Below are 12,196 nucleotides of genomic sequence, written 5' to 3'. Positions count from 1 at the left end.
GGGAGACCAAGACAACTTAAAAAACAGATCAAGAGAGAGAGAAAGAGGGAGAAAGAGAGAGAGAGAGAGAGGCAGATAATAAGAATGAGAGAGAGAGGGAGACAAAGACACAACTTAAGAATGAGATCAAGAGAAAGAGAAAGAGGGAGAGAAAAAAAGAGAAAGATAGATAGAGAAAGAGAGGATGAATAAATATAATGAGCTTCTCTTCCACCAGTTTTGCGAGAGTATTCTCTTAGAGAAACATTTTGTTGTTCAATAGACAACATTTAATCCACAAACCTTGGATTTCTAAAACATTGTCTATGACACACTCTGGTCGCCCCAAAAACATATTTCTTTTGGTAAATGGTCCTCCTTCATACGAAATAGGTTGCCATTACCTAGCGCAGTTGTCGATCGTTTGTATTCCCTCTCTAATATGCACCTAACATTCTGAAACATTCTTTTGTGTAACTGTAAACTAGATCACCATAAAGCCCACCATAGAACCCAGGCTTAGATGTTTTCTGTCAAGTAACCACGTCTCAGATTCCTATATAAAGGTTTCTCACGTAGACATGGACTTTTTTGTCGAGAGAGGAAATTTCTTCTTTCGCCGAAAGTGCTGCTAGCAGTGACCAGAGGTCAATCTATCACTCTGGCTAGTAATGTATTATTGGATGCTATGCTATGCAAATAAGTAAAAGTAATCGACCACATTAAGAAAATCAAGTGTCAAGTGGACACTATAAATCCTATTTGGATATTTCTGGTATTTTTTTTTTTTAGGTTTGTTTAGTCAAATTATGATGCAGCATCAGCGAATTCTTCTGTAAAAACGAAAAGAAGTTACTGTTTGGTATAGGCAAGAAAAGAATGAAAGGATGATCGTTGGAATAAAGTAACTTTATACAGATTAGTTTTGGTGAGACATTTGTGTTGTAGCTTGTACTGACTGTAGACTTTCATTCATGTTTCTGAATAGTCACACTCTTGGTATGTAATTCTTTTTTATCTTTCGTTTACACCTAGATGTTATCTCAATCATCTCTCTCTCTATTTTATTTTCTCGTCTCTCCCGTCTGTTTCTCTCCCCCGCTTTCTTCTTTCTCTCTCTCTCACTCTCATTAAATCTCTCCCATTTCTAAACCACCTTCCACTACATGTGTATCTACATCTAGGCCAGTTGTTTTTAGAATTGGAAGTCTTATCACTGTAGAAGCGCTCGTGCCTGCTAGGCCTACACACATCACCTGCACGATCTACCGTTCTCAGGTGAGCAGGTATTGCTTTCAGGAAATTGAACGCCTGTTTGTACGCTTAACATTGAGTTTAGTAGGTCGCAAGCTGTTTTAATTAGCTTATATTCTGTGTTGCATCATGTATGTGAAGAGTGAAAACAGGGAGGTCAATTTTTGTTGTTAATTATTTTTGTAGGATTAGAAGTTGGCAATAACTTCTTAGAATGAAGTTTACACACAATTAGAATAAAATAGAGAACTAAAAGCTATCAGAAGCTGTCAAATTAATCTAGCTTTTCAGTAGGGTGAAGAAAACATATACAATCTTAATCTCAATCTTATTTCTTTACCTTATATGCACCATACACTATATATACTTTACAAAATGTGACTTATTGTCTGAACGACTCCAGTTGAACTTTGTTATTGATGGACTCCTCAATGTTTGCTCTAATGCGTGATGAGGTGAACTGTTGTTTTATGACTCTCGTTGGCTGGGTTACGGTTTGCAGGATTTTTTCAGTGCATGGACCAAAGGTTTTAAACCCGCACCCCATTGATCTCAGATAAACAACACGCTTCAGTGCATTCAAAAAGAGCATTATGACATACCTCATCAAAACTGTTTTAGAATTAGTTTTTTTCAACATTTCGTGTTGACTTTAGCTATGCTGTCATAGAGCATCAAGTCTACAATATGCTTCTTAACAGACAATAAATACAAATTATATATAAGTATTTGTTTGGAATTAGACGGTATCATTTTGTTGCAATATTCATTCTCTTTAGGGTCAATGCTTCAAACGAAAAGAAAACAAAAACGTATATAAGAAAAGATCCTGTACGAAACATCGAAAACAGTACCTTTAGTATGGAATGCCTTTGTTCTACGCAAATACCACACAACTATTAGTTTCAACCTAAATCACTTACTGTTAGATAAATCTACATTTGTTTTAAATTTCAGTATTTTGTAAATATTGCTTAATTATGTTGAACTTTAAATGAATGAAAACAGTTTATATGTTTTAAAACATTAGAAGTAAAAAGAGAACGTTTAATGCTATCTCTATATCGGATATTAAAATTTCTAAATTTAGTAATACTTTCATAAATTGAAAATAGATAACATCCTTTCCAACAGTTATCTACCTTAGAAGAAACAATCATTCGACAGAGAGAACTTTTATAAGTTTTTAAATTAGAATATTTTGCATTTTGTTTGATAGTAAATATTTTTTGTCCAAAAAATAGTCCAAATGGCATAATATTATACAAATGTTTTTTTTTAATTCATTATTATAAAAATTGTATATTGTACAAGGAAAAAAGAAAAAATGTTTGTATTTATTGTAATAAAATTTTATTTAAAAATAATTCACATTTCTATTGTAAACCAATATTACTTTAATTAAATAATTTATTTATATAAATACGGTCATTTAAACTATCGCGCAAATATACATTTCCACAATCATAAAAATAGAAAAAAGAAGTTACAAATATGACATAATCACTCTTCAAGGCAGTTCGGAAGGCAATTAGTACACTAAAGTTTGAGATTCTTAGGGCGCTCCCCAGTCTCAACGAGTAACCCACCCTAGTTGGGGAAAGCAAAGGCGGTAGGTCGTTGTGCGGCTTGTTGACCATTGGCCAAAAAAATAGATGACCTTAGCACCATCAGCCCTAAAATCCGAAAGGGGAATTTAACTTTATTCGCATATAGCATCCAATAATACATTACTAGCCAGAGTGATAGATTGACCTCTGGTCACTGCTAGCAGCACTTTCGGCGAAAGAAGAAATTTCCTCTCTCGACAAAAAAGTCCATGTCTACGTGAGAAACCTTTATATAGGAATCTGAGACGTGGTTACTTGACAGAAAACATCTAAGCCTGGGTTCTATGGTGGGCTTTATGGTGATCTAGTTTACAGTTACACAAAAGAATGTTTCAGAATGTTAGGTGCATATTAGAGAGGGAATACAAACGATCGACAACTGCGCTAGGTAATGGCAACCTATTTCGTATGAAGGAGGACCATTTACCAAAAGAAATATGTTTTTGGGGCGACCAGAGTGTGCTTTATTCGCAAGGTCAAATACTGCTTTCTCAATAAATAGGAAACTTAGTTTGACTGCATCTTAGGGCTGGCTAAACACACACCAAAACATTGTCCACCTGCTTGACGGTAATTTAATATCCTCACGTTCAGTAAAATTAATACTGTTAAGATTATTTCATATTTTAACAAAGCCTCCTTGTATTTCGACCTATGTCCATAGCCCTGTCCTCCAATAACGTTGAGCCTGTTCATTCCTAAATGCTGCCATCATAACGTTGGTGAGTCTCTAGTCCTTGAGAGAAAACATTCAGAATTGTACTACATTTTTTGCACAGGATTCCAGCAATAGTTGCTTTTTATCTGAGTTATTATCTGCTCCTTCTTTTTCGATTCTTTTGCATTTTGATTTCAATTAGCCCAACACATTAATACACCATTCAAGATAATAATTATAAATTGTGAAGGACATCGTAGCGGGACCAACTCGAGATCATTCGACAATTTGAACAAATCTATAAGAATTCGTATGTGACTGAACATGTCATCTGTAGGACTTAAAAGTTTACCTAAAACGTTGTAAAAAGTTTTGTTTTTTTAAACACGAAGCTCAAAGTGTTGCTTTGAAAGACAATATTATAAAATCTTAAAATATTTTACTCTCGATGGCCCTACTGCCCCAATTGTATACCAGCCCACCAGCATTGGCCCGAATGCCCATATAGCCAGACCGCCCCTGTCCTCTGGGTTAGGAATAATTCTGAATGGATCAACCTTATCAAAAAGTTAAAGATTATTTTGATATAACTGAAGTATATATTTTTAATGAATTAATAAACATAATAAACTAAACTGCCTTACCAATCACTTAAGACCAGGATTCTGGTCCGCAGGTTGACATTTATCCCACCCACCGGGGTGGCTTATCCTAACTCTTCAGAAATTGAAAAAAAAAAAAAAAAGGCCTGTAGGTTTGAGAGAAGGGAGGAAGTACTCTGAAGGTCATCAACAATTAAACCTTTCAGCGGGTTAGACGAGAGAAGGGGGAGGTCAAAAGGAGGGGAGGGGATGGAGAGAAATCTTAAATGGATTAGAGTAGAAAGAGCTCGGCCCGATGTATTCTCAAGTTACTAGAACGGTCAGTGCTGGTCAAGCAACGGGCGGTTTAATTTGGGTAAAAGTTTCCGGGGAGTGTGCAATACAGAATCAATCTTCAAAATCAATGCTTCTTAATATTGAATAGCAGCTAGCCCTTTAAAGAAGTTACTTATAACGTTTGATTTGCTAAGTGGCTCTAATGGTAATATAAAAGTTTATATGTAACAAATGGCTGTAAATAGTGCCTGTTATACATGTGACATCATTTTAACTACAGGCTGCCTGGTCGTGCGGTATGCGCACTGGACTGTCAATCGGTTGTCTCGATATTTCAGGGTTCATTCCCTGCCAGCTGCCATTCCCCACCATCATGCGGGAGATTTGGACTAGGATGATGTCATCTTAAACTCTTATTAAACTCTATGGGAACATCCGAAACACGTCAAACATTTCAGAATGGTTTTCTGTTCATAAAACTTTTCACAAACTTACTTCCTGGCTACAATGTATATATCGATCTTTTTTATCGAGAGGGAGAGAGAGAAAGAGAGAGAAAGAAAGAGAGAGAAAGAAAGAGAGAAAGAAAGAGATGAAAAAAAAGAGAATAAGGGAGAAAACAGATCAAGTAACCTAATTTTTTTTTTAAACAATTCCTCCTTTATTAAGCTGATGACTTTTTGTAAGATAATAAATAAAAAAATAAAAAAAAACGAAAATTATTTTGTTACCTCGCCTCAATTCCACCCCACCCCCTAAATAAAATCCTGGATACGTCCTTGTATAAATCTACAAAATTCATTCTAGTTTGTTGATATATATCGATCTAGACTTATAGGCATTAAAAGACAGTATTCTACAATACTGGCTATTTTAGTTAGAGATATAGTTGATATTGTGTATTAATAGATAGTAGAAGTATTATGTACAAATGTATTGTTATAAACCTGGTGGTGGCACAGATGGGGGTAGTGGTGTGCGTGTAGTTAGCCGATGCAAATCGCCCCAAGCCAGCGCTAGACGAGCGGTCAACCGTGACGAGTTACGACGGTCAGCCGAGACAGGTGTCAACATGACGTTTGAGTAGGATCGGCGTCGTGAACAGAACTCAGGAGCGTCACGAGGGATGTAGTCATCTGACCACCCAGAATGGTCGAGCGACGTTCCGTCCGGTTCTAGAAGGCCAGCAGGGACCCTATATAAAGAGCGGAGGTGTCGCAGTCAAGAAGGTTCAGAGACCGATTCACTACAGTCAGGTCGACTACAGCACAGTTCAGTGTGGTTCAGCGGTGTGGTTCTGTACGGAGCATTACGACGGTTCAGGGCGGAGTACTATGAAGTACAGTTGAGACGAACGGCGTCTTGATCTTGGTCTGTGATCGAGTCCGACACAACGAGCCCAGTGTGTGAAGTCAGTCCTGAACTGTTGAACCCAGTGCAAGCCCGGAACGAGACGGAGAGGCCAGTGCAAGAGTTGTTACGGCGGTACGGTTGATACGAATAGATATTTGTACAGCCTGTGTTACGTGTTGCCAATTGTTCAGTATTTGCTGTAATTTATTGGACATTAAACTGTTACTTTGGAGCCCTGAGTTGTCAAGTTCTTTAAGTTGGTGGTGTAAGGTGCAGTTTGCAGAGAGCCTGGATAGTGAGATTCGTAACAGTATATTGTCACGACTTAATTCTAGTAGTCCAGCTAAGGATCTCTACATAAGACGGTGCGCAAAATCTTCATGAATGACTATTTATCTAATTCACCAGTTTAGTTTAACTCTACTGATTACATGAAGGAATTCCTACTGACTTGTTTTCGAATAGGAATCACATTTAAAAATTTAAAATTTAAACCAAAGTTTTCACTGTGTTTCCAATTAGCTAGAACCCCACCCCCCTTTTCCAAGATATACATAAACTGTCAAATTTATAGTAAAATAGTTGAAGCCCTTTTCGAGAATAGTGTCCATGTTCCTGAACCCATGAAGAGTTTGCAAGCTTAAAAGAGGAATTGTAAAGATTGATAAAATAAAAGAGAAAGAAAGAGAAAAAAAAAGAGAAAAGAAGCATGAAGAAAACAATAAGAACAGATTCAAACAGTCATAAATTGTTCGCTCCGACATTTCTCTCTGTCTACACCCTATACAGAAACATTTTAAATGCCTTTCTGAGATAATGTCAACCGTAAACAAAGTCACAATTTTAGCTTTTTACTAATTTTATTTCGAGAATCGTCCCTGCAGTTTACTGCAAACAAAACATGTGTCTATAATTTTCTAGCTAGATCCACATCTTTTTGGTTATTTTTGTTGCTTAGTTAATAATATAAGATAAGATAATTTGTATTGATCCAGACCAATGGACATTCAGTTCGACTACAAGTGACCACCTCAGTTGGCTAGAACTTGTAAGAATAAAAAAAAAAACAGGAAACGGACTTCCAGAAGACTCATATCTCAGAACGAGGCAGACCAATTCAGTTCCAATACGTTAGCCCTATCAGACTTTGATAGCCCTATTTGTTACCATTCGTCTTGAGGTTCATATCTGTTGCGATTTAGTATCGGTATGGTTTCATCTCCTGGGATATAACAGCACCATAAGATGGCGGAGAGTGATGAGAGCAGTAATACGTGCTAACAGATGTACCAGCGCAGACATAAACGTCTTGTCTCTAAGATCAGACATTCATATCAATAACTGGCACATCAACCGAGTGTGTCCTGTTTACTTTATTCATTTTTTTCCCTAGCAACTGAGTCTGTTTACAAAGCTTATATAAAGTCATTCTGTGTGTCTGTCTGTGTGTCTGTCTGTCTGGACAAAAGTTTGTACACATTATCTCTCCGACACCCAAACTCGGATGAAGCTGAAATTTTGCACAATTATTTTTGTTTACCTGACAACACAAGAATCACTAAAAAAAAAACTATTAGTTAATTAACTATTGGTAATAAATTATTTTGTTTAGTATATCAAACAAGGGAAAGAAATAGAATTGACTGAAGTGGTGTTATAAGCTTGTCGTCTGAGTGAATACTAACATGAAATAGAAACAATAGATAACAACATACTCTACTATAATATAATAATATAACATAATATACTATACTATGTTTAAACTAATTGATACAATAGCATTTAATATTTAAGCCTAAAGTCGGAGTAGAATTTTTCAAATGTATATTATTTGCTTTTTTCTGGTCATAACAAGGTCATACTTCACTTTAGATTGACGAATGTTCTTGTGGTATTTAGTTAAAGGCAATGAAAAAGTGCAATTAATGAGCCAAATTTTACTCATAAATATAAGTTGAGTCGCTAGGGAGATGCAAAGTGTGCGATCCTCACTGGGTGACCCTCATCAAGGGGCGACACCAAAATATCAAAATATCGGGAAAATGAAATTTAAAAAATGAATATTTTGTCACACATTTGAGAGATCTGTGTACTCATTAAATCAATGTATAGGTAATGTCAGATTGTTAGTGGGAAAGTTACTTCCGGGAAGGGGTTGGGAAGGGGGAAGTCGGAAGACCTCTCTCTCATCGCACCGGCTCAAACAAACCCTAACGACGCCACTGGGTAGGCTATAATATTTGCTTTGTACAGACTGCTAAAAATTTTGAAATTGAAACTTTAATATTAACTAGCCCACCATGGCCACCAATAAGAAACACTGTATAAAGCCCATTCGTTTATGTGAAGGGAATAGGTAAGGAAAATAACTCATAAGTGTGTAACTCTGACGGTTGACCCCATGTGAAATAGTTGAACATTTTAAAGCAAGTATTTGTTTATTAGGTTTAAATTGAACACAAAAATAGTGTTTATCTAAAGCAGAGCTCTCTTGCTAATATGCCAGCCAAATAATAAAATATTTTGAACATTCTGTTACGATCATATTTTGTTTCCAGTGATTAGCGGACGCCAGCCTTTTTTTTTAATTTTATAAACAACTTGAAAAATTAACAAGAGAAAAGTTTGGCACACAAAAACAAAGGGAGATAAGAAGGAAAAGAGACAAGAACAACAACCAGAGTTTATGTTCTGCCGTAAACGTGTGACACTTAACGAAATTGTTTAATGTGTGGTGATAGGTGTGTTTGTGCGCGTATGTGTGTGTGTGTGTGTGTGGCAAAAGTGGGAAATAACTCTCTTCTTAAATTAGACTGACAATAATATATCAACGCACAATTAGGGGGAGAATGTTACATAAATACCAGTCACATGGGTGTCAGCTTAACTAAAACAATAAACCAAAATAATCACACTCTCTAGCTGTATAATTCCAAGATATAACCAAATTGTAATGGTATGAACACCCTGTCAGCTATTGTGTAAAGGATGCGCACAGCCTTTGCATTCACTATATTTAAAAACAACAAATGTATAAAATTGTGTTTTACAACTTAGGCAAGTATGTTGGCTTCCATCTTGAATACATGGGCCAAATTTACAGTGTCAAGTATAAGTCAAGTATAACTTTTCATTATTTTATCTATTATAATTGTTGTCGTTTGTCCATTATGCTAAGGTAAAGGGTAATTCGTTTTTTTTTTCCAGTTAGGTCGTGGATTTCTAAAGATTTTTGTACCACAGCGGACTTAGAGAGAGGGCGTCTCTCATTTTTTTATTTCCAATATCTAGATAGCAGACTTTTTTTTTTCACTTCAGTTTTAATCTTTGATGAATGGTTAAGATTTTTAATATCTGTGTAATCGAAAGTGAAGTTATCTTGTGTATTCTTAACTTCAAATAATTAGTTTTGTAGAAATGTCAGAATCGGAACTTTGAATTCAGTTGACATGAATTTGTTATTTAAACAGATAATAGTGTAATTATCACACCCACCTCCCTCTTTTGGGTGTAAAAAACAAAACAAAATCACGCTAGAAGTAATTTCATGCGCACAATTTTTGATGTGCGGTATGCTTTCTCTTGTGACGGGTTGGCATGATGGTAATGTCAACAGATGTGACCTTTGGCGGTCGCCAACCTCGCAAACTTTGAGGACTAGAGGGTTTTCTTTTGTTACTGTTACTTATTCTTTTGTTTTTGTTACTGTTTCTTTTGTTACTGTTAAATGATCCAACAATTAAACAGCCCTCCCCTCTGTTTACTGCTGAATGGTCTCTGAAAAGCATCCTCTTATCATCCTCTTATCATCCTCTTATGTATCACTATGTATTAAAACAAAGACCAGACACCGTAGAACAGACAGACATCAACATTGTCTCTCTATGGTTATATAACCAAAACGTTTCGTCAAGCAAATTTTTCTGAAAAAGAAATCCTTTAATTTTAATGTACATAGTTTTAAAGCTGCCGCATCTTCTCGTGAGAGTACTCGGTCAAAAAAAAACAACATGATTGATTAGGGTGCTCATCGATCTCTGTAAACCGTCCTCTTTCCTTCTCTTTATTTCTCTTTTCCTTTCTCTTTCGTTCTCTTTTTGAAAAAAAAAATGGAAAAAAAAAACATAGCTCAATCTCCAAGATGGTTCTCATCAGTAGTCCTGGTCAGTCTACTCTACTCCTTTTAAGTAGATGTCCATGAAGGGGCAGTCAGGACAAAATCAATGTTTTGTTTCTGATATCTGTCTACCTACCTACCTACCTACCTACCTACCTACCTACCTATCTACCTATCTACCTACCTACCTACCTTATTATCTACCTACCTACCTACCTACCTACCTACCTACCTTATCTATCTATCTATCTATCTATCTATCTATCTATCTATCTATCTATCTATCTATCTAATCTATCTATCTATCTATCTATCTATCTATCTATCTATCTATCTATCTATCTATCTATCTATCTATCTATCTATCTATCTATCTATCACACGCCTCTCTCAAAAGTGGGATTTAAAAAAAAAAAAAAGAAGTGAGAGAGAGAGAACAAATAAAAGTTCAAGCCATTCATCTGACTCGCTTCCTATTGAACGTGGGTTTAAATGTCGAGGTTTGGTAGCAGGTGTTCTGGAACGAGGCGACCCAGTGCTTAATCGTTTGGTTGTTGATACGAATTTGATTCGTTGACCACAGTATTTAGTTCTCTAGCTACAACCAGCTTCGTTTTAGTGTCGCGGCTTTCAACAGAATAAAGTCATTTCGGTATAGTGCAGTACTGAGGAATCTCCATATTTAAAAAAATTGTCTCTTTAAGTTAATGTTTTAAAATAGGTCTTTCAATTATTTAATTAGAACCGAAATAATATGTCTAAGAAGACTATTCAAGTCGAATTGATTCTGCAGCTACTCACCGAAAGGAGATACTGTTTCTCTTCATTGGTCAAATCCACATCCTTCCTAAAGACGCCCATCCCCAGGAAGTCCTCCCCGGCGTCCATGCCTAGCTCCTCCATCATTCTGGGGGCGGCGTTCAGTAGGGACTCCCTGTAGGCGAGGTAGACCTTATCCATGGCTCCCTGAGCTGGGGCGGTAGAGCCCTGTAGAGTTAATAATAAAAAATAATTTAGAAACAAATAGATGTAAATAAATAAAAATTAAATTGAAGTTTAAATTATTGGCATTCCATTTGTTGGTAAAGTATTTTATAAAACACAACACAACACATAGAAATAAAATAGCACAACGCTAAATAATTGATGAACATATTATTGATGTTTTAGAGCGACACACTGTGTTCAAATACACTCAGAAGTGAAGGAGAGACAGAGACAGAGAGAGAGAGAGAGAGAGATTATGAGCGAGATTGGCGGAGAGAGTGAGATAGTGTGTTTGAGTAACTGAGATATATATATAGAGAGAGACAGATAGAATGAGTGAGTTTAGTGGAGAAACAGAGAGTGAAGTTGGCGGAGAGAAAAAGAGAGATATTGAATGAGTGAGGATGCTGGGAAGAGAGAGAGAGAGAGAGAGAGAGAGAGAGAGAGAGAGAGAGAGAGAGAGAGAGAGAGAGAAAATGAATGAATTTGGCGAAAAGAAAGAGAATGAGAATTAGTGAAGTTGGAAGTTGGTGACGAGGTATACAATTAGTGAGGTTGTTGAAGAGATATATAATTAGTAAGGTAGGTGAAGAGTGACAGAGAAAATGAGCTGGTGGAGAGAGGCAGCCTTAGAATGATTGAAAACGATAAACTGTTAACGCCATTTCCAAGTATAACGATAGTAATAAGATAATTACATAGAAAAATGACTTAGGAAAGTGTTTACAATAAATACAAATTAGGCACATTGAAGAAAAACAACAAAAAAAAAGATTATAATGAGAGTTAAGGTTTTTACACAAACTCATAGGCGGCCGCCTAAGGTCATCAAATGGTGAGCAATGCCCGTAAAAAGGCACGTCTCAATATTTTGAGCACGAATATCAAGAACCACAACCTTATCTCATAGCATAAACAATCGACGTAAGAGTGACGAGGCTGTATTGTTTGTCTGTCCGGCTGACGCTGGTACATTGGCGTAGCTAGGGTGGGGGGAGGAGGGGGGAAAATTTGAAAATCCTCCCCGGGACCCCACTTGAGGGGGTCTCCCAAATGAGTGTTTTTTTTAGATTCAATATTAGATATTACGCAAAATGCAGGGGCCTCCAATGAGGTCAAGCCCCCCGGGCCCCCAAATGATGGCAAATTCTTAGCTACGTCCCTGTGCTGGTACTATTAATATTATTTCATTGTTAATATTCATAAGTATTCACATGAACTGATTGTTTTGAAGATATGGTCCTATGTGAAACTGGCCCAACTGTGATTAAATGATAATCTAATTGATAGTCGACCTTCGTATCAAGAGGTTGGGGAATTCTCTCATTCATGGCCGCTGGGAGAGTTTCTTCCCTTCGGT

At 36.5% G+C, this 12,196-nt stretch overlaps 1 protein-coding gene across 6 annotated transcripts in view; it reads right to left on the bottom strand.

Moving 5' to 3' along the window:
- Positions 1-12,196, bottom strand: part of LOC106074945 (short transient receptor potential channel 4-like) — a 276,179-nt gene that overhangs the window by 90,330 nt on the left and 173,653 nt on the right. For all 6 annotated transcript variants that reach the window (XM_056037379.1, XM_056037382.1, XM_056037384.1 and 3 more), the window contains one exon: positions 10,651-10,836. In XM_056037379.1, coding sequence (XP_055893354.1) covers positions 10,651-10,836 — 186 coding nt within the window. The remainder of the gene's footprint in view (positions 1-10,650; positions 10,837-12,196) is intronic.

Source organism: Biomphalaria glabrata, chromosome 8 (assembly GCF_947242115.1).
Source record: "Biomphalaria glabrata chromosome 8, xgBioGlab47.1, whole genome shotgun sequence".
NCBI lineage: Eukaryota > Metazoa > Mollusca > Gastropoda > Planorbidae > Biomphalaria > Biomphalaria glabrata.
This window is presented reverse-complemented; position numbering and strand designations above follow the sequence as displayed.